General features: G+C 33.8%; 3 protein-coding genes across 3 annotated transcripts; 2 read left to right on the top strand and 1 right to left on the bottom strand.

The window, feature by feature from the left end:
• The first annotated feature begins 1 nt into the window (after window position 1).
• Window positions 2–17,399, top strand: LOC106164810 (short-chain specific acyl-CoA dehydrogenase, mitochondrial-like). The gene is made up of 11 exons (XM_013542842.2): window positions 2–135; window positions 673–818; window positions 1,207–1,356; window positions 1,630–1,741; window positions 7,439–7,590; window positions 7,808–7,978; window positions 8,188–8,244; window positions 8,519–8,599; window positions 8,716–8,811; window positions 9,331–9,387; window positions 16,473–17,399. Exons 1-11 carry the CDS (start codon window positions 69–71, stop codon window positions 16,623–16,625), a joined length of 1,242 nt encoding a protein of 413 aa, XP_013398296.2. The 5' UTR covers window positions 2–68; the 3' UTR covers window positions 16,626–17,399.
• Window positions 17,310–19,020, bottom strand: LOC106156911 (thioredoxin domain-containing protein 17). The gene is made up of 4 exons (XM_013532351.2): window positions 18,758–19,020; window positions 18,305–18,386; window positions 18,074–18,155; window positions 17,310–17,798 (listed from the first exon to the last, which is right to left on the bottom strand). Exons 1-4 carry the CDS (start codon window positions 18,894–18,896, stop codon window positions 17,730–17,732), a joined length of 372 nt encoding a protein of 123 aa, XP_013387805.2. The 5' UTR covers window positions 18,897–19,020; the 3' UTR covers window positions 17,310–17,729.
• LOC106156909 (transcriptional adapter 2-alpha) lies at window positions 18,879–23,404 on the top strand. The gene is made up of 13 exons (XM_013532349.2): window positions 18,879–19,015; window positions 19,271–19,431; window positions 19,665–19,756; window positions 20,005–20,102; window positions 20,304–20,354; window positions 20,616–20,777; window positions 20,967–21,030; window positions 21,280–21,323; window positions 21,482–21,592; window positions 21,755–21,915; window positions 22,147–22,222; window positions 22,714–22,787; window positions 22,940–23,404. Exons 2-13 carry the CDS (start codon window positions 19,279–19,281, stop codon window positions 23,147–23,149), a joined length of 1,296 nt encoding a protein of 431 aa, XP_013387803.2. The 5' UTR covers window positions 18,879–19,015; window positions 19,271–19,278; the 3' UTR covers window positions 23,150–23,404.
• Window positions 23,405–23,764: the final 360 nt, after the last annotated feature.

Consider the following 23,764-nt stretch of genomic DNA (forward strand, 5'->3'; position numbering starts at 1 on the left):
GAAGTCTTTTGTAAATGGAGTCTGTTTAAAGAAAAACTAAAAGTGCATTGGCCGACAGCAACGATACGATGGCATCGCTATTTAGAAAGTGCATGAGATTGCGGCCCTTCTCGTCGCCTCTTAATAAGCTTAGAGGTAAGGTAATTGTGTGAAATATCTATAATAATTCAAATGTTTATGTTCTTTGGCTATTATCAAAGTCAATCCACTTATTGCACCTACCGTCCAAAGTGCATTGTTATCATAAAGTTATCTAACCTCGACCTTTTGCTTAACAAAAGTGAAAAGGTCCTTTGAATGCATGTTATGAAAAAAGTTTTATGGGATTTAATTTTTAAATGACGAGAGGCATTTCAAGGTTTTGTCTCAAAAGTTTTATGAAGTGTATTGCAGAATTTTTTAAATTTATTTTTATATTAAAATATTTTACAACCAAAATATGTGTAATAAAGGCACCAGTAAACTGTTGTACACGAATACATGCAGTAAACAATATATTTACTTCAGAGTAATGTATGAACCTCAAAACAAATGTAATAAAGACTAAAGTGAACTCTACATTCTGCACCTTATCTGTGCCAGGTTGCAGGGTATGATCTGAAACTGAAATGATGCTTTTGCTAACCAGCATTGCTTGCACAGATAGTTTAATTTTCCTTTTTATTCCCACAGACTGCAAGGTTCGCTGTTTGGGGAGTCTAGCCACCCTATCAGATACGCACCAAATGTTACATAAGACATGCAAAGATTTTGCAGACAATGAACTGAAACCCATTGCTGGACAGTTAGACAAAGAACACAGATTTCCAGCAGAGCAGGTGATGATACAGAATTCTAGAAAGTAACCCTGTCTATTTAGGGTTTTCTTACAGTATCATTCCTGTTTAATGTCTCTATGTATGTTGGGGGGGGGGGGGGGGGAGGTCATTGTTAAGTTATTTTCATTTCATCATTATGTTTATTTATTTATTTATTTAGAATTTTGTCCTTGGAGTATAATAGTTTCTAAAAACAAAGAGAGCTTCTGTTCTAAGGACACAAGGTAATTTTTTTATTGTTTCAAATAAATGAGTAAGAAAAGTGACTTAAAATGGAACAGTTTCAAAATATAATACATAAAAATCATTATTATGAATTTCAGTTATTTAAGAATCACTTTTGTCTCCCACAGAGTCATTTACTGCTCACTGATTCTATATTTTACAGTTTAAAAAATTGGGAGAGTTGGGCCTTTTGTGCATTACCGTTCCTGAGAGTGAAGGCGGGACTGGTTTAGACTATCTGGCATATGCCATAGCTTTAGAGGAGATCAGTCGAGGATGTGCCTCCACAGGTTGCATCATGAGTGTGATGAATGTAAGTAGTTTGCAATAAAGATTAATGTAAGATTATTTTTTATGGATAGCAGAAATAAATTTCACACATTTTTCTAAATTCTGACAACATAATTCAGAAAGTATTTTAATATATAACTTGTAGACAGCTGTCAGAATGTTGTACGTTATTTTGTTTGCTTACATTTGGTTAAACATGGTTCTCATGTCTTCAATACAGGCATAATTGAATTGTTTAAAATACATCATCCTTATTTCAGAATTCAGGTTATCCTTGTTCCACCTTTTCTTTTAGTCCTTATATTTGACTCCTATACAAATTAATGGTAATGAGCAGCAATATGAGAAATACCTTAGACCCTTCCTTCATGGTGAAAAAGTGGGATGTTTTGCACTCAGTGAACCAGGTAAAGAGGCTAAAAGTGATTAAAAAGATGTCCAATATATTTGCTTTGCTTACTTTTTGAATTGGGTTATAATTATATAAAATGTCTCACTTTTATATATGTACAGCAAGTAAATAATTTATTTCTAAATTTATTTGAAAGGTATTGAAAAAAGATATATTTACTTTCACTTTTTCTTATGTAATTTACTAATTCATATTTGAATGTGAACATTTTTTTCAATTATCTTTTTATGTACAGACACAGATGTGTCTGTACATATAGCCGTCATCTGCGTCTGTCGTCGCTGTCGCCGTCGTCGCCGTCGCCGTGCACTTTTACCGATAACACGATAAATGGAAAACTGTTTTTTCTTTTGGTATGAAACTTACAGAACTGATGAATATTCATAATACGTAGGTCAAGGTCGAAAATCAGCATGATCGGGTCACTTTTAGGGAATTTATGTTGTTTTTTCACTTTTTTCAGCATATATGCAGCACTGATAACACGATAAGTGGAAAACCATTTTACCTTTTGACTTGAAACTTACAAAACTGATGAATATTCATAATACGCAGGTCAAGTTCGAAAATCAGCATGATCGGGTCACTTTTAGGGAATTTATGCTGTTTTTTCACTTTTTTCAGCATATATGCAACCCCGATAACACGATAAGTGGAAAACCATTCTACCTTTTGGCTTGAAACTTACAAAACTGATGAATATTCATAATACACAGGTCAAATTCGAAAAATCAGCATGATTGGGTCATTTTTCGGGAATTTATGCTGTTTTTTCACTTTTTTCAGCATATATGCAGCACCGATAACACCATAAGTGGAAAACCAATTTACCTTTTGGCTTGAAACTTGCAGAACTGATAAATATTCATAATACGCAAGTCAAGTTCGAAAATCAGCATGATTCGATTATTGTTAGGGAATTTATGCTGTTTTTTCACTTTTTTCAGCATATATGCAGCACTGATAACACAATAAGTGGAAAACTGTTTTTTCATTTGGCTTGAAACTTACAGAACTAATGAATATTCATAATACGCAGGTCAAGTTTGAAAATCAGCAAGATCGGGCAATTTTTATGGAAGTTATCCTGTTTTTTTTTTTTGGTTTGTTTGTTTGTTTGTTTTTTTCAATTTTTTCAGCACTTTTATAACACCGGTAACATGATAAGTGTAAAAATGTTTTTCCTTTTGGATTGAAATTTACAGAACTGGTGAATATTTATAGTACGCAGGTCAAGTTTGAAAATTGGCACGATTGGACTTTTTTTACAAAAGTAATGCTGTTTTTTTCCCTTTATTCAGCATACATGCAACACTGATAACGCATTTTAAGGAAAACCAATCAGCCTTTTGTCTTGCAACTCACAGGAGTGATCAATCTGACCAGTATACAGATCAAGTTTGAAAATAAGCTTGATCAGTCAAGTTTTGATGAAGTTATTAGCCTTTTTGTATATAAGTGGTTTTTCTTCAGATTTAATTCTTAAGCATGTTAACAGTCTCATTACGGAACTAATTGGATATGTAAAAGTGTTGTTTTAACATTTTCTGCTTCTTAACAATATTGTTAGTTGATTATATAAAAATGACGGTAAACTATTATCGTGCATTGTGTAATAAAGTATCAAAAATGGAAAGGAACTCATCATTGCAGTTGGTCAGATTCAATCATTCACTATGTTCAGAATCTCCAAATGGAGCTAATTGGACATTATAAATTGTTCTATTGATATTTTTCCTATGTCAACAATTTTCCTAGTTGATCATTTAAAAATGACAGTTAATTGATTATGGTTTTATGTAAAAAAGGTGTTGAAAATGGAAAGAAAATCATTTCAGTACAGTTATCTCTTGTTAACATTTTGGCATTTTGAAAGTGTGACCCTAACTTCCATGTCCTTGGAGACCTTTCCATATCACATTTTCTGAATATCCATGATACTTTTATTTTTTTATAAAAATAATTGATGGTCATTATGTTGTTAAGTATTATGTTATATTGCATGAAAGATAAAGAAAACCCTATTTTGGACACTGCTGCCAGGATAGCAATTAAGGGAAAACCATGTTACTTATGATAATCAACCTTACTGAAAAGACTGAAGTGCAGCTTGTGTTGGAAAACCATCGTAATTGTTTTCTGTTTTGAAAGCAATGCAGTACAGTGCTATTTGGTGCAATAAATGTGTAGCGGACCACGAGTAATTGAAGCAACACCATTGGATAATACTGCCGTTTATTCACGCAGTGAACAGAACTGAACAGAATCTGAACAGAAACTGAACAAAAACTGAACAGAAACTGGACAAAACTGGTGAAAACTATAAAAAGAAAAGAAAAAGAAAAAATAATAATAACAAAACAGTAAAATAATGAGATAAATAAACTAAATATAGTAAACTTAATTCATGAGATCTTAACAACAAATAATTGATCTTTACAAGCGTGTAAGTTTTCTCTAATTATTTATTTAATTTTAAAACACTCACACTAGAACAATATCCAGACTCGCTTTCTCCGCTAGCAACTGGCTGCTCAGATACGGCCATAGAAATCTGAGCTGGTACTGTAAATTTATTTGATAACATAAATATACATGTGCGTGTTGGTCATGGAAAAGCCACACCCATACTAACATAAACTTTAAATAAACACGATGCTCATAACTTATGTTACTGATTAAACTTAAGTAAACTTATGTAAACTTTTGTAAACTACACAATATACCTCTATATAAGTGAATTACACTTTATTAAACACATAAATTTTACACAATCTACACGTAATATCGTAACATACCTCCACTCTGCCAGTAAGTATATAAATGACCGCGCAGAGTACATGCAACATCGGCTTTTATACAGTTGATCACATGACTAGATGAATAGATGTTACTTAATATTGAGCAGCGTTCTAGTGTCTTCTCTAACTATATAAATAAACATAAGAACAGCGTGGAAAAAATAAAATAAAAATGATAACTTATATAATTTCTGCCGTGTCGGCAACAAAATGTATATGGATAGTAGGCAGTTAATTCAGGGTTATAAAATAATTTGCTTAATTGATTTTCAAGTTATTTCAGGGTTATAAAATAATTTGCTTAATTAATTTTCAAGTGGGCATTAAATGAGATTACATAAACACTCATTGAGATTTCATTGTAAAGGCCCATCGGTTTAGCTTTCTTAACTGTGTCACATAATTAGGAATCGATGATTATTATGCAGGTAAATGTTATTTAATATGGAAAATAAGTTTACAAAAAAAAATTTGTGTAACGCTTACATTAATGCTAAAGATGAATAACAGTGCCTTATTATTCTCAAACTCAATAGGGTTATTCATATCATGTTAGTAATTGTACAGCTAGATTAAAAGTTTGAATAGCAGCTTTATTGGTATTTTTTGTTATGTTTTATTTTACATTTTTTAATTTTTTATGCTGTTTTTTCACTTTTTTCAACATATATGCAAAATTAATAACACAATATAAGAAAAACAGCTTAGCCAATTGTCATTATACTCACAGGAGTGGTCAATCTTACAAAAATGCAGGTTGAGTTCGAAAATCAGCGTTATAGGGCCATTATTTTAGAAGTTGTACTGTTTTTTCAAATTTCCTCAGATTCAATTCTTAGGCATGTTAACAGTCTCATTATTGAACTAATAAGATACGTAAAAGTGTTTGTTTGATATTTCCTGCATCTTTACAACATTGTTAGTTGATTATGTAAAAATGATGGTAAACTTGTTATTATGTATTGTGTAATCAAGTGTCCAAAACGGAAATAAACTCATATCATTGCAGTTTGTCTGATTCAATCATCCACATCTGCCATGATGACCATGATAGGAAAACCGTGTTACTTATGATTGTCAAACTTTCAAAAAAGAAACACAGGACTAAAATGCAGCCCGAGTTGGAAAAGCAGTCTAATGGGCTTCTTTTTCTGGAAGTTATACATTCTAGTGAAATATTCATTATCTTTTTGGCATATTCATTGTGGGACTCGGAGTTCCCATGGACATGAAGCCGGATGGTAATCAAATTTTCTACATGTTCATGCTATTTATAGTCAATAATCAAAAATTGGTGATAATTATTCTATAATTTATTATGTAATGTTACATCAAAATTGACAATAATCTTTTTGCACTGCTACTGCAAACATTATGAAAAGAAAAATGTGTTATTTATTATTATATTTAACTTAAGAGTATGATTTTTAGGATTGGCATGCAGTTCAAATTAGAAAGCCAGCTGAATTGGGTTATCATTTATTATTGAATTTAATGCAATTTTGTGTGAAATTTCATTTTTCTCATTCTGGCACTTTCTAAGTATAAACTTGAACTCTGATGGGCCTGAAGCCTTATGCTTTTACTTTCGTCGGTGTTACCTGTTGTGCAAAATTAAAATTTGATGTTGACTGTGCAGTTAAACATAATGTATTATTGCATCAGAAGTGGTAGTCTCCTATTTTGTGCATTTTTGTTTTGTGCTCTTCTTAAGTTGTGACTTATGGGCCTGAAAGACCTTTGAGAGGGTCAGTCTATAAATTTCCCTTGGGTATCACTTCGCTAATTTCAGTTATAAAGTAATTTGCCTAATTGATAGGCTACATAAAGCACACTTGTGATTTGAGATTACATAAAGCACACTTGTTGATATTTCCCTGTAAACTCCCATAGGTTAAGCTCTCTGCTAGATTAATAATAAGGAAGCAGTGATAATTATGCAGGTAAATTTTGTTAAATATTGCAAATAAGTTTTTAATATATATATATATATATATATATATATATATATATATATATATATATATATATCAAACTGAAAGATTAAAAGTTTGAATAGCAGCTTCATTGGAATTATATTTACCTCTGCCAAGGAGGTACGTTATATTTTCACCCCTGTTTGTCATCAACATAACTCAAAAAGTTATGGACCGATTTTGCTGAAATTTTCAGGAACTGTCAGGAGTGGGCCAAAGAGGACAAAAATCAATAATAATCAACAATTGCTACCTTGGCAGAGGTCTGCACTCTCGGAGTGCTTTTCTAGTTTTGTTATGTTTTCCTTTATAATTTTTTCTCAAACACTTGCATTTGTGACTTTTAACTCTCATCCGCCTGAGACTCTGACATTTCTGTATTTCCACATAAGCAGTTGTATTGTTTTTTATGTCTTTAAACATTATGTTACTTATGTAATATTATTTTATGCACTGTCATCATTTTTCAAATATTGAGACTTTCATCATGTGAATTTGAACTCTCATGGTCCTGAAACTGTAATCTTATTGAAAGGGTAGATTGAGACCATCTTCTGGGACTTCTGGAAGACAGTCAGGTTATTAAGTTTATATTGCCTGGTATGTATTTTTTCTTCTGTTGGAAGACCATCAAAATGGAGGATGGATCAAAATAGATACTTTGGAATACTGTCAGAGAATATCTCTGGGTCCGCTCACGTTATTGACCATTTTACCTGTTGTGCATGATTAAAATTCAGTGTTGACTGATAGTGCTATTATAAGCATTATTTATTATTGCATCAAAATTGACAAAATGACCTTTTTTGCATCTTTATTTTCTGTTTTTTGTCTGTACATTTGACAGCTTTGCTGCCTTGTTTTCAATATTAATTTGCATGTCAAGTTTATTTCATATTATCTTGCTATAAATAGGTAATGGCAGTGATGCAGGTGCAGCCTCGACAACAGCCAAGCTTGTAGGTGACCACTGGGTACTGAATGGAAGCAAGGCTTGGATAACAAACTCTTATGAAGCTGAGGCAGCTGTGGTTTTTGCTACCACAGACAAATCTAAGTATCACAAGGTAATAGTGAAGTTATGTTTCAAGACTATTATATTAGTGAGAACAGTTACAAAACTAGCATGGTATGATTTATGTGTTGGTTTGTGAAACCAGTTTAATGTGTGATTAAATTAAAATTCTGAAATAATAGCAAAATTTGCAGGTGAAAAAGATGGTACATTGGGTTTGAAAAGTTAACTGTACTGGTATTGGTTCCATGCCTTATTTGTGTCCCTAGGGTATCAGTGCTTTCATAGTTCCAATGCCAACAGAAGGATTGAGTTTGGGGAAAAAAGAGGACAAGCTTGGAATCAAGGCCACCTCAACATGCACTTTGAATTTTGATGACTGCCACATACCAAAAGAAAACTTGTTAGGGGCACCAGGAAATGGATTCAAAATTGCCATGGTATGTATTTTTAGCAATATTTTCTACTTTTAATATGTTTTTGTTATTTATATCTTCTTTTATATTAATTGTAATTGGAGCAAATATTTAACAATTTGATGCTAAGTTCCCCCTAAATGTATGTATACTATGGTGTCTGTTACTTTTTAGCCAATTTTTCCTCCTGTTAAATAATAAATCTCATGAATATTGAAAATCTTTATTTCCAGCAAACCCTCGATGCAGGAAGAATAGGCATTGCTGCTCAGGGAGTTGGGATTGCACAGGTATCTTCAGGTCAAAGTACACAATGTGCTGTCATGTTTTAGATATGTATATTTACATTCAACAATTTCTCTTTTCTACATCAAATTCATAATTTGATGAAGAATTTGGTAGGAATCGCATAATCCTTTCCTTTAAGAGCAGGTGACATAGCAGCAGGATAGCAATTGATGTAATTTAGTTATGTAGGAAATTATTTTTTGCAGTAGGTATTTTTATGCTGCAATAGTATTGACTGTGCATTAAAATAAATTGATGTTATATCTGTATTTATAGGCATCCCTTGAATGTGCTTTAGACTATGCTAACAAGAGGGAAGCATTTGGAGCACCCATTGCCAAAACACAGGCTATTCAGGTATGGAAGCACTTTTGTTTTATCTGTTCCCTTTATATCAAAGTTGATTTTTTCATTTGCTGATGGCATTCTTGTCATTTTAAAGAATTATAATATTACTTTTTTGGTACATCCAGATGAAGATAGCTGATATGGCATTAAGAATAGAAAGCTCTAGGATGTTGATGTGGAAAGCAGCCATATTGAAGGATAATGGGCTTAACTTCACGAAGGTATGACACTGGTCAGGTCTTATTTATTTATGTATTTTATTTTATTTTTATCATTTTTTTTTTCGGGGGTGAGGGGGTGAGGTGAGGGGCAGTAACCCCCAAAAATAATTCTATCAGTTTTCATGTTACATGGATTACTTCAGGGAAAAGGGTGAAGAAACCACAGTTATGGTAATGACTCAATCTTTTCAGTGGGAGAAATTATCAATCCTATTGAAATATATAACTTAAGAATCATTAAAAATTTATATTTCTATTATAGTACTTGTGGTATTTTTACTCATAAGAATAGAACTAAAGGGTCGCCTGCTTTTCAATTTTGTTGCTACCACATTGTAGGAATGTTCTTATTTGAAGAATTTATGGCTTACATAAATAAAGTATTTGTAAAATTTACAATTTTTTCCATTAAAAAGAATTATGTAAGGGTTTTCTTTAAACGGAAAAGAATAATAATAAATATTCATTGTTAGGATTTTAAAAAAAGACTTTCATGATTTTGTACAATTTGTTTTATAGGAAGCTGCCATGGCCAAACTTGCAGCATCAGAGGCAGCAACATTTTGTGCACATCAGGTGTGTAAATAATTGAATTAGCCAATAGAATTGTCAAAATTGTCCTTTTCACTATTATATAAGATGCACTCTAGAATTTTAAGTGTGTCTTATTCAGGGTTTCATTTTCTTTTTGTAAACATACTAAAGGGATAATAACTCTTCATTTTGGCCAAAAAATGAATTTTCCTGGAGTAAACAACAATTTTTCCATACTTACCAATGGTTAATGAATCCATTTTTACATTCAAAGTTAGTCCCTGGTTTTTATGTACAGACACAGATGTGTCTGTACATATAGCCGTCATCTGCGTCTGTCGTCGCCGTCGTCGCCGTTGCCGTGCACTTTTACCGCTAACACAATAAGTGGAAAACTGTTTTTTCTTTATGTTTGAAACTTACAGAACTGATGAATATTCATAATACGCAGGTCGAGTTCGAAAATCAGCATGATCGGGTGACTTATATGGAATTTATGCTGTTTTTTCACTTTTTTCAGCATGTATGCAGCACCGATAACACGATAAGTGGAAAACCATTTTACCTTTTGGCTTGAAACTTACAGAACTGATGAATATACATAATACGGAGATCAAGTTCGAAAATCAGCGTGATTGGGTCATTTTTAGTGAATTTAGGCTATTTTTTCTCTTTTTTCTGCATATGTGCAGCACCGATAACACGATAAGTGGAAAACCATTTTACCTTTTGGCTTGAAACTTACAGAACTGATGAATATTCATAATACGCAGGTCAAGTTCGAAAATCACTTATCGGGTCACTTATAGGGAATTTATGCTGTTTTTTCACTTTTTTCAGTATATATATGCAACACTGATAACACAATATAAGAAAAACAGATTGGCCAATTGTCATTATACTCACAGGAGGGGCCAATCTTACTAAAACACAGGTTGAGTTTGAAAATCAGCATAATCAGTCCATTATTTTAGAAGTTATGCTGTTTTTTCACATTTCCTCACATTCAATTCTTAGGCATGTTAACAGTCTCATTATTGAACTAATAAGATACGTAAAAGTGTTTGTTTGACATTTCCTACATCTTTACAACATTGTTAGTTGATTTTGTAAAAATGATGGTAAACTTGTTATCATGTATTGTGTAATAAAGTGTCAAAAATGGAAATAAACTCATATCATTACAGTTGGTCAGATGCATTCATCCACTATGTTCAGAATCTCAGAATGGAGGAAGTTGGACATTTAACACTGTTCTATTGATACTTTTCCCATCTCATCAATTTTCTTCATTGGTCATATAAAAATGGCAGTAAACTATTTATTTTGTTTTATGTTAAAAAAGTGTTAAAAATGGAAATAAACCCATTTCAGAACAGTGCTGTCTTGTTTACATTTTGGCATTTTCAATATGTGACTTTGAAGTTCCATGGGCCTGAAGACTTTTGCTAGTTACATTTTCTGAATAACCATGATACTAATATTTTATAATTAAAAATTGATGGTCATTATGCTGTAAAACATTATGTAATATTGCATCAAAATTTGAAGAAACCCCTATTTTGGGCACTGCTCCCATGATGACCATTTAAGGAAAATCATGTCACTTACTGTTCTCAAACTTACAGGAAAGAAACATGGGACTAAAATACAGCTTCAGTAGGCAATGCAGTCTGTTTGGTAAATTTTTCTGGCAATTAAACAGTTTTTTGTGAAAATTTAATTTTTCACATATTGGCATTTCCAAGGTGTGACTTCGAACCTCCACGGGCTTGAAGACCCATGCTAGTCACATTTTGTGAAAATCCATGACACTTATATTTTATTATTAAAAATCGATGGTCATTATGCTGTTAAGCATTATGTAATGTTGCATCAAAATAGAAGAAAACACAATTTTTGGTGCTGCTGCCTTGATGACCATTATGGGAAAACCGTGTTACTTATGACTGTCAAACTTTCAAAAAAGAAACACAGGACTAAAATGCGGCCTGAGTTAGAAAAGCAGTCTAATTGGCTTCTTTTTCTGGAAATTATACATTTTAGTGTAATATTCATTATCTTTTTGGCATATTCATTGTGGGACTCGGAGCTCCCATGGACATGAAGCCAAATGATAATCCTATTTTCTACATGTCCATCCTATTTATAGTCAATAAACAAAAATTGGTGATAATTATTCTCTAATTTATTATGTAATGTTACATCAAAATTGACAACAATCTTTTTGCACTGCTACTGCAAACATTATGAAAAGAAAACTGTGCTACTTATTATGATTTTAAACTTACAAGTACGATTTTTAGGATTGGCCTTCAGCTCATGAGAAAACCAGATCTATTGGATTATCATGTTTATTGTATTTATGCATTTTTTGTGAAATTTTCATTTTTCTCATTCTGGCACTTTCTAAGTATAAACTTGAACTTTGATGGGCCTGGAGCCTTATGCTTTTACTTTCGTCTGTGTTACCTGTTGTGCATAAGTTGATGTTGACTGTGCAGTTAACCATAATGTATTATTGCATCAGGATTGGTAGTCTCCTATTTTGGGCATTATGGTTTTGTGCTTTTCTTAAGGTGTGACTTATGGGCCTGAAGACCTTTGAGTGGGTCAGTCTGTAAATTACCCTTGGGTATCAGTAGATCAATTTCAGAGTTATAAAGTCATTTGCTTTAATAGGCCATTAAATGAGATTACGTAAAGCACACTTATTGATATTTCCCTGTAAACTCCCAAAGGTAAAGCCCTCTGCTAGATTAATAATAAGGAAGCAGTGATAATTATGCAGGTAAATTTTGTTTAATATTGCAAATAAGTTATATATATATATATCAAACTGGAAGATTAAAAGTTTGAATAGCATCTTCATTGGAATTACGGTAATGTGCCAAGCATTTCGACGGGCCCAGTCAATCCGACCACAAAAATTATTTTATAAAATTAATTTTTCTGGGCTCAAACAATTAGTCCATACGTCAAAATCATGGGGCACAATTTTTTTCTTGTTCCGATTGTTCGACCACATCGTCGACAAGACTCGGTAAATTTTCAAGCCAGTGAAATAGATGCTGCATGCCTCGGCCCTTTGTCAATTGTTGTCCTTTCAATAACTCTCGTCAATGAGGAAGAAACAATTAACTGAAGATCTAATCTGGAAGCATGACGTACCTGTCTTTTCCTTTGTCCCCGATGACAATAATAGTGCTTATAGACATACAAATTTTGCTAATTAAGCAGACTTGCCCTCGCTGACTGATTCATCACGCCCGTAACTGGGGAGGGGGGGGGGTTAAAAAAAGGTCTATTCTGGATGAAACCAAATATCGACAGTGGGTAGAATACGTCGTAAACACCTTCATATAGACCATATATCGCGTTTGCTAGCAATAAAAAGTTTGGGAAGAATAAGCAATTTATTTCCAAGTTCGATTGAAATATATATGCAGATGGGGAAACGTTCTTGAAGTCAACACCGCAAGATCTTACATTTACTACAATCGACCAAAAGATCAGCGGGATCGACCGCCCAGACTTCTTGGCGCCAAATACCACGCGCTGTCAAAGTCTGACGAACACGTGTCGCTGTTCACCTACATGGATAACTGATTTGTCAACAATAAAAATGACGTCTTCCTTAACTCCATGGGGGCTTCATAGAGAGTTCCACTGGGTATTTACGTTACCTGTGAGTCACTTTCTATTTCCCCAGATGCATGAAATGTTGATAATATTTAGCGTAATCCACGACGAACTCCATTCCTGTGACCCCCCTCCCCCAAAATGGGACCGTCTTCATTAACATGTGGTTTGCGCTATGCTGGAGCAGGCCAGATAAAACCAATCTCTCATTTCTGCATGTGCTCAATTCTCACGTCAAATTATAAATGCACCTGTTTTGTGAAAATTATGGCAAGTAAATGCTTTTTTTTACGTTCGGGTTGTATCAGTGGGGTTTTCAATACGCACCGTGGTTTGTGCACAGCGAGAGTATACAAGTATATAAGTAAGAAAATCGGAAGAGTGCAAGCAAGATACTGTATGTCTATCGGCACAGGTACGCTCCGTATTTTGCCTTTTCTCAATATGTTTTTATATGACATGCTTTTTAAATAAAATACTTAATAGTAATTTGAAGTTACACTGATTTCCGTTTGAGTACCAGTTGGTATTCTTTGATACGGGTGATTGAATTTTCTTCGGAAGTACGTACGTCTACGCCTCGACGCTGAGCAAGCCTTGCGGGTTGAAAACAACTGATCTCAGACTGGTAAAAAATTTCAAGTCGGTTGATTTCAGTTGTCATATTAAAATTCAAATAGGGCGTACGTAAATCACACACCTAGTTTAAGGATGTAGATAACAGGGGTAGCTATCTTCTAAACCGGCCAAGATATACCAACATGTTACATATCAATAGAAAGCTTATTTCAACAGCTCTTCATTTCATATCCTTATTTTATTATGTAATTGTTACGTAATGAGATATAATGCTTAATAGGTGTGCTCAACATGATCTTTACACCTTAAAAACTAGAATTCCACTACAAATGGACATGTGTAGACAGCTTGACTCGTGAGCCCTCATAGGGATCAACAAGAATGCGCCTCAAATTAGCGATATGTGTTAAATTAGCAGAGATATCAAAATAAACTTGGTTTCCAGTTCAACGAGACCCCCTAGCCTAACTAAAGCATGCCTAAGTTGAAAACGGAGCTGATGTTATGAAATCCCAGACACATACTTTCAGACAAACCTTAGATCTAACGAAGGAATACCAGCTTTCATCGGTTGAGAGTTCTAATTAATTTTGACACTGGTCTAAATCGTTCTCTTGAAGCCATAAACTGAAGCGGAGAAATCAGCCTTTTAGTGCTCCCCGGAGATTACAACGTTATATAATCAGTGAGCTGCATTGGCAAGCTGAGAAATTTAGTTATTTATACTGGTTCAGCCCTCTACTCACTGCCTATGTAACTGTCACTATGTCTTTCATCCATTTTCAACATTATTATTGAACATTTTCAACCGGAGGCCCCCTCCATGCATTGACAGCAGCCACCATGTTAGTCGTGACGTCAGCCTTCTTCACCACGTGACACCTAGGGGGAGTGCCTTTGCCCATATACGTCTCATCTATATGTCTGCTTTTTAAAGCTTTAATAGATCGTCAGAATTAAGTTCACTGATAAATTCAAAGTGAAAAGTATTGTTTGGCAAGTGAAAGCGCGACGTTACTCACAGAATGTGAAAGGCTTAGCAGCAATCTAGTACGGGAAATATACAGCTGCACAGTGGAGCTGCCAATCAAACACATATATGGACAAGTGTGACCTACTTTAAAACTCAGACACACTACCACAGGGGTAAATCAGCAATTAAGCTAAAATTACGGGTTTATTTGTAAACTTCCATTATTTTAAGATAGGCTGATATGTAGTTGATATTTCATCTATCTAATACTGACAAATTCAGAAAAACACCCAAATTTTGAAAATTTACTGTTATCTACATCCTTAAGTCCACTAAAGCTACCGGTTTCAAATATAAGTGACCGGCCTTTGTTTACAATACCTGTCTCCGGGGAAATACTCGTCCCACTTGTGAAGCGCATCATGAAAGTGATCGTATGTGAGAGAAATATATAATCAAAAATTATAATTGTCGTCTTTTTTAATGTTAAGTAATGTTAGCACATATTGTACACAGCAAAATAAGATTTCAGGAGGATAAAACATGCCTGAAACACGTGTTAGGCGAAAATTGCGGCTTATCTTGCGTAACACTTCCGGTAAAATGCAATACTTCCGGAAAGATGGACGTTTTGGCAGATGCCCCTAACAATCCGACGATATCAAAGGTTTCCATTTGCTGTATTTTAATCAATTCGACCAAACTGACATTTCCATGAAATTAATTAATTAATCTTGGTCGAATTGTTTGGCATATTACCGTATATTTACCTCAAGCTCTGCCAAGGGGGTTATATTTTCACCCCTGTTTGTCTGTCATCCACATAACACAAAAAGTTATGGACCGATTTTGCAGAAATTTTCAGGAACTGTCGGAAGTGGGCCAAAGAGGACAATGATTAATTTTTGGTGGTGGTCCGGATCAATAATCAATCAATTATCAATAATAATCAACAATTGCTGCCTTGGCAGAGGTCTGCACTCTCAAAGTGCCTTTCTAGTTTTGTTGTTTTCCTTTATAATTTTTTCTCAAACACTTGCATTTGTGACTTTTAACTCTCTTCTGCCTGGGGCTCTGCATATTTTCTGTATTTCTACAAAAGCAGTTGTATTGTTTTTTATGTCTTTAAACATTATGTAATATTATTTTATGCACTGTCATCATTTTTCAAATATTGAGACTTTCATAATGTGAATTTGAACTCTCATGGTCCTGAAACTGTAATCTTATTGAAGGGGTGGATTGAGACCATCTTCTGGGTCTTCCGGAAGGCAGTCAGGTTATTAAGTTTATATTGACTGGTATCTATTTTTTCTGTTGGAAGACCATCAAAATGGAGGATGGATCAACATAGATACTTTGTAATACTGTCAGAAAATATCTCTGGGTCTGCTCCTGTTATTGACCATGTTACCTGTTGTGCAAGATTAAAATTCAGTGTTGACTGAGAGTGCTATTATAAGGATTATTTATTATTGCATCAAAATTGACAAAATGACCTTTTTTGCATCTTTATTTTCTGTTTTTTGTCTGTACATTTGACAGCTTTGCTGCCTTGTTTTCTAAACAGTTTGGTTTTTTGTTAAAATCTCTTAAGAGATTATAACTGAGTACAGCCATCAATGGAGGTCACGTGATCTTAAGACAAGCTCAGATATCTGAATAATAGCTATAACTGCCGTTTTTGTGGTAAAACAGAATATGTTATATTTCTGTGAGTTGTTCACAATGTTTTTATTGTGAAATATAGATATCACACGAAGAGTTATTATCCCTTTAAGCTTTTTGTGTAATTTCATTTGCTGTGTCAGATGTAGGATTTGAAAAGTTGCAAAAATTGTAATGAATTATGCATTTGATTTTTAGAGAAGATTATTTATAAAGCCAAATATTATAACCAAAGTACATGATCATACTGCCATTATTTTTCTAGGCTATTCAAGTCCTAGGAGGCATGGGTTATGTTACAGACATGCCAGCAGAGAGACACTACAGAGATGCCAGGATTACAGAGATATATGAAGGCACCAGTGAAATACAGAGACTGGTTATTGCTGGAAACATATACAAAGAGTATTATGGATGAAATCAAATTAATGCACGTACCTCATGTTCAGAAAAACATGTTATTGATTTCATCATTTCGTAGAATATCATCAGTGTAGAGTTTTGAAGATTATTTCAATACTTAAAAGTTTCATTGGAGATTGTTTTATTTACATGATAGTTTCAAGCAGTGTTTATATTCTTTCAACAATGGGTAAAATACTTCACCACATTTAACAAGGGATGTGAGTGGATGTAGTAAAATATACTGACAGTCAATGAAAACACATCAGAAAACTGTCCTTTTTTACCGAGAATTCCAACCATATAAATGAGTACAAATTTTTCTACCTTTATTTCACCTTGTGTGACTGAATAATGTGTCATATTTCACACGAAAACTTATTTTCTTAATGTGCCATAGGATTATTTGATAAATAAATTATGCATTTTTATTGACTGTCAGCATATCTATGTTCAATCTAAAGTGCAGTAGGTAGAAAAAAACTTAATATTTAACAGAGGATATGATGGCATTTACTTTATTTTTTTTGTTAAGTCCAAGAAAAATGAAAGATAATTTTGCATTAATTAACTGAATCTTTTTTAAGATATTCAGTTTTGATATTTAGGTGAATAAAACATGATTTCGAGTTTAAAGATACTGCACTAGAAATGATTTATGAAAGAAGGTTGTTATGTAAATAGCACAACAAATAAGTAATACAATGGCAATGCATTTATTGAAGTGATCAGTAAAGTTTGTAAAATCTTGAGGACAGATCTAAATTAATAAATCATTTTTTTTCTTGTTCGCCTTTTACTTTTGGTCTACTTCACTCGGGTTACAGCTTCAATAACAGAAACTAACAGGCTGATAATCTTCAATTATAAAAGATACATTTGCTGTACAGTGCATTTGTGTACCTGTCATGATTATATGTGGCACAGATGAGCAATATTCAATAAGTTATTTCTAGATCAATATGTTACAGACAAAATTATTTTTTATCAATATCCATATCAAAGAGAAAATGACAAATATCACTTCAGCTTCAATCATTCCACATAAAACAGTTGCATTGGAGTGTACTATGAATAAAAAAATTCCCAGTCATCATTCCCTTTTCCCAGTGAGATCAGTTCATTCATCTTCAAAAAGCATTTGTACCAATTTGGAATCTGCACACTGCTCTTCTTCTAACCTCTGTGGCTAAAATAGAGATGTGACTACTTCAGACAGTTGCCTGTCATTTCATATATAAATCACACAAAATGGCCTGGTCAACTTGAATAAATAAGTTGGTAGGACAAACAAAATCATTAATGAGATAAAGAACAATAGGACAATCTGCAAATGACACTTAGTTTGCATGAACATATTAAAGCCCAACACAAAATATTTTGAAAAAAAAAAAAAAAAAAAAAAACAAAGGCTGAGAATACTTGTCTACAGAAATTGAAAAACTCTTTATAATGAATACCAACCGTGCCCCATCGCATTAATGTTGGTACACACTTCAGTCGCAGTTTGTCATCTTTTCTGAATATATTATTCAGATCTTTCCAACTAAAGTAGAAAAAGTATTTTTAACTGAACTATTCACTTTTTCTAGAACATCCAACAAAAATCTACTTTCAATTCAATAATGCTGGTACATGTATATTCAACTGATGAAAAAGCAACATTTTGAGTGTATATGATGGAAATGTACTCACAATGGTTTGTCTCCAACTCCACATTCTATAAAGACAGCTTCATCTGGGACAAATTTCATGCACTCCTTTACCACTGGCTCAGCTAGAAAGACTTATATGCATGAGCATACAGTATATATATTCATACATATGTACCTGATGTACCAGTACATGCAGATCAATCGTGGCACATGAAAATTATACAAATGACTTGTAACACCAAGGCAAGTATATACTTTTTTTAATAATAAAAGGGAAACATTACATAAATAACATACAGTATATACTGTTCCTTATACTGATATGTATTTGGGTAATTGAGTATAAGAGAAGGAATTACACTACAAAATTCACTGAGGTACAACCGATTAAGTTCGACTAGCAGTACTACTAGTACATGTACCAGTGTCAGTACATAGATACCCTGTGGTTAACTCCTTAGTTGTCAAAATTTAAACATGTACCATGCAGTACCTTTAACGCAATCTGGGCACCAACTAGAACCTGCACCATCTTTAGAACCACTAAAGAGAGCAAACACAGGTTTCCCCTTGTGCTCTGTGGCAGTCTTCATGAATGCTTCATGTCCTTCGACGTGGATTTGTTGGACCATGGTTGTGGCTTTGTAACACAGCTTCCCGTTCAGTTGTTTACTCCCCACCGGATGTGCACGTGCTTGGGTATTACTTCCTCATTGCGCGCGCAAGAAATATACATGCAAAGGTGGAGGTGGTAAGTTCAAAGTTATAATGTGAACGGTTTCATTGATTGCTTTTGTCAAAAGGTTTTACGCAGAAAGACTGATAAAATTAGTCAGTGTATGAATTCAGTGGTCTATTATTTTTCGTCACTGTTGGGCACCCGCTGAGGATATGCGCCCCCCCCCTTCACAGCTAGATACAGAATGATAGGATGCTTCTCCCTTCTGCATATAAGTTATGAGCAAGCCTTTTATTGGATACAAACCAACGAAGTGTCTTGTTTCAGATTAAGAAATGGACACCCATACCCAGTGCCCGGGGTGCACCATTACCCTCCAGGAGCCGTATATCCGCTGTGCTGAATGCCCAGTTCAAACCTGTCTCCACTGCTTTGCCAGAGGACTGGAAGTGGACAGGCACAAAAGTGACCATAACTACATTGTGATAGTGAGTATTGTTCACTTTGTGCTGTATTTTGTTCACCCTTTTGGCATTCTGAGTCTTGTAACTCCTCTATACCCCTGGTATTTTATGTAGAAATTTTTTGGGGGGTCAAAGCATTTTTTTATATGTTGGAATTCTTTGATTTGGGGTACATCCAACAGTACTGTTTAATTGATTAAAAAAAATTTTTAATGATTGTTTGTTCTTTGTAAAATATCTATTTTGCTTTTTTACAGAAGCATGATTTCTCTCTGTTTGACAAGGCCTGGACAGCTGCTGAGGAAATGAGACTGCTGGAAGCTGTAGCTGACTGTGGAGTGGGAAACTGGTCAGTATATATTAGAACAGGTGTCTAATGAAAGCAGATTAAATTAAATCAAATTAAAATGTTAATGCTCATTGAACAGATACAATGGAATACACTAATTTTTTAGAAATTTTATTCAAGGCATTTCTCCAACACAACATCTGAATATATTTATTTAACAGTTTGTATTGAAAAATGAGCCTAATAAATCAATATCAGTATTAAAACATGTCTATCATGTAAGTTATAACACTACTCTTTAATTCTAGGACTGACATATCCCACCAAATGCAGACCAAAAGTAAACAAGACTGTGAGCACCATTACTATAGATACTATATCAGTGATGCCAAATATCCACTGCCAGGTAAGACATTTGCAATGTCACTTGATTTTGGCTAACATGGCATGAGTATATTGTAGAATATATGTTGTGCTTTCTAGTATACGTAAAGGGATTATTCAATATTTTGACCTTTATTAACAGATTCGTTCACTATTGTTTTAAATGTTTATTCAATATACGAGAATAAATAATTAGGTTTGCTTCTTATTTCTCATGCTACAGAATTGGAGGACCCTATGATAAGCATGCACCCTGCACCAGTTACATATAAAAGTAAGTCTATTAATTATGTCTCTCTGTCTATTAACATTGGCATTTAAGACTTAATTATCATCAATGTAGATTTAATAAATATATATGCCCCCTTTCTATTGTCGAAATAATTAAGTGCTCATTCACAACCCTCTGATATCAGGAGCTTCTAAAATAGTATACAAAATTAAAATTGAATTAAATTCTTGATTTTGAACAGACTACTAGCACACCTTGTGATCAGAGAGTACTCATTTACTCATAGTCTTTGCATTATGGTAGTGTGTGAAGACCCTCCTCGGCCTGCTGTTGCCTCTCTGTCGTACACCGAGATGGCTGGGTACCTGGCTGCCAGGGGCGATTTTACAACCGAGTACAACAACTATGCTGAGACAGACCTGAGAGAACTGGAGTTCACAGAGACAGATGGGGAATTAGACAAGGGCAAGTGGAGCTTTATAAAGTTTTTTGAAAGTTTGTTTGAAGCTTGGAATGGGTTATTGTAATGCTTTAATACAAAGCTCTTGTATTGTAACCTAGATAGAGATGTACTTTTGATTGTTTAGAGAAAGTGTGTTGTTATTGATGAAGTTGTATTTTTTTTATTGATATGTTACATGTTACGTGTTTTAGAATTGAAGATTTCAGTCCTTGATATTTATTGGCATTGCTTGAAAGAAAGACAGCGAAGAAAAAGGTTAGTGCATATGCAATTTTTTACAACATTACAGGTGTTTTTATTTTTTTAAAGCTTTTATGGTATACTCCTGCCCTCAGAATAGTAGCTTGAAACTCAGTCCACCATAAATTACGCAGAAATAGTTTGATTTTGATGCTTATACTGAAGGGCATGAATCAATTTAATGTAATTCACTGATATCTTTGTAAATCTTACTTTTTCCATTCTGCCAGTAATTTACATTGTTTGGTATTGTTTTATTTTCAGAATAGTGAGAAACTATGGCCTTATCAATCTTCAAAAACTTCAAGGTAAACCTTACACCCTGTTCAAAGTTATACTTCCAACTGTAAAAAAAATACATTGTCTCTTTTTGTTTATTTATTTTTTCTCAACATTTCAGATGTTTTTCCATTTAGGGAGTCATTATCATCAAATGGTACAATGACACTTTTTGGTATCTTTCTAGCTCAGAGCAGAAGATTTGATGCAACCATTCGCAGTTGGGTGGAAGGGCTCAGGAGTATGTTAAAAGTGTGTTCACCATATGAATGGGACAAATACCTGGAAGGACTCCATTGTAAGTACATTTTCAGAAATGTACTCCATTCTTTTAATGCTATGCCCATAGCCAGGGTGTAGCAAAGCAAGGAAAGAAATCTTACACTGTCTAGTATAATAAATTATGATAAAAATGACTTAATAAAGATTAACGACAGAAAAAAATTAATGTGTTTTGCAGATGAACTTGAGTTACGTCAGGAGATCAAGAGACTTCAGGAATACAGGCATGCAGGCATCACACGGCTCAGATCAGCTAGGCTGTACAGAAACCTCAAAACATCTCAGGATCAGACTAAAGAGAGGAGAAATGCACTCACTAATGTTTTGAGTAATTTAAAAGTAAGTCAGAGCTCGAAAAAATTTGTAACAGGTCAAGCTAGTTAGAATAAAATGCAAGTTTATACAAAATTTGGCCATAAAGATGATTGCCATAGAAGTTGTAGTATGTCTTTCATATTGCATTTTACCCTAAAAAGTATTATATGGACACAAAGTCTAGATAAGATGTTGTATGATTTAGGTAGAATATTAATTTTAGACAAGTTATAAATGAGTATTTTTGTTTTGCAGGATGAGTCAGCTACTCAGCAGTGGTTGCAGAAGCAGGCTGCTTTAGGAGGGGCTCCTGTCACTTTACCTAATGCATGTAAGTTACTCAAATGTAGACTGAAGACCATGCTTTTCACAAATGACTAAAATATCGTAGACTCTAAAACACAGGGACGATAGAGCTGGAAAATTTGTTAAAGCCAAGGTATAAAGTGAGAAGTTACATAGATTTACCAATGTACGGCCAACATAAGCTCACGTTTCTGTTTTATTACCATCACCCAAATAGAATATTTTGAAGACTGTTCTAGGCTTAAACCAAGTGGTCACTTACATGTACCTTCCTTACATTTTTGCCCTTTTCTAAAATTGAAAATTATGAGATTAAGACAATGAAACATATCTTTGAGGCATAAGTACAGGCTATTTAGAAATGAACTAGGGAGAGCAGAAAGAACCAAAGTACCAAAACCCCACAAGTAGTCCATTTATTAACATTTCTCATAACATATATAGCCAAAAGAACATTTTAAAAAGTTTTCATCTACCAGCCTCAATAATGCAATGTTTTTTTTTATATTTCTTCAGCACGGAAATGTGCCCCACCACTGGATATCATTGGTATGCCAGGATATGACAAGCTTTTGCCAAGAGAAAAAGAGGTATGGCATTTGTACGAAGAGAAACCCTTGTACTCTTATCGATTTTAATTCAGATTGTAAGATTATTCTTTGACATTCTCTGTAAATTGATCCAAGAATTATCATTATGTTTTGGTGCAAATCATATAACATTTTCCCTTTATTGTTTACAGATGTGTGCATCAGTACGTTTAGTACCTCAAGCATTCCTGGATTTTAAGACTCTACTGGTTAATGAATGCAGAAAACATGGTTGCCTCAAATTAGCCCAGGCGAGGCAAATGATAAAGATCGATGTAAATAAAACAAGGAAAATTTATGACTTTCTGGTGGCTGAGGGCCTACTTAACAAAGAACCCTTACCTGCTGCTGGGGAAGGCTAAATATTGTATAACATACAGCATTTTGATATGAAAACCTATTTATTGTTATTTGTTATATTTATATGAATGTTTGTTGTAGTTCTTTATTATTCACGGGATCATTTAAGGATATTCGCAAGTACCTACAAGAGCGGTTTTACAGTTTGTTCAGCATGTTAATTATTTTTTTTATACATAATTCTAATGTGAATGATAATAATTGATGCATTGATGAATAATAATAATTAATCACATACCATGTGATCCAAGTGAAAAGGCTGTTGCTATTTTAGCAAATACCGGGTACTACGTATCCATAGTAACATTTATTTTGTAAGAAATCCAGAAAAAAAATTACTTGAGGGCAATTTTCGAATCGATATGACTAGTTGTAATGAATTTAATGGGAATGACCTTGTTTGGTGTGTGTCATTACACGTTATACCAAAACAAATTTCATCGGCTATTCCTGGATTCCTGGTCCTCTGATGCAAATCTTTCAAATGCTCAATACTTGAGTTATGTAAATGATTGTCAAATGGGAATGTTTGGGATAGTTTGTTGATGAGTTATAGAATTAAGAGATGTAACATTAACATGACTGAGAGACAACCCAAGAAAGTTAATTGCATCGGG

The sequence above is a fragment of the Lingula anatina genome, chromosome 1 (assembly GCF_051362555.1).
Source record: "Lingula anatina isolate TDL-2025a chromosome 1, LinAna3.0, whole genome shotgun sequence".
NCBI classification, from domain to species: domain Eukaryota; kingdom Metazoa; phylum Brachiopoda; class Lingulata; order Lingulida; family Lingulidae; genus Lingula; species Lingula anatina.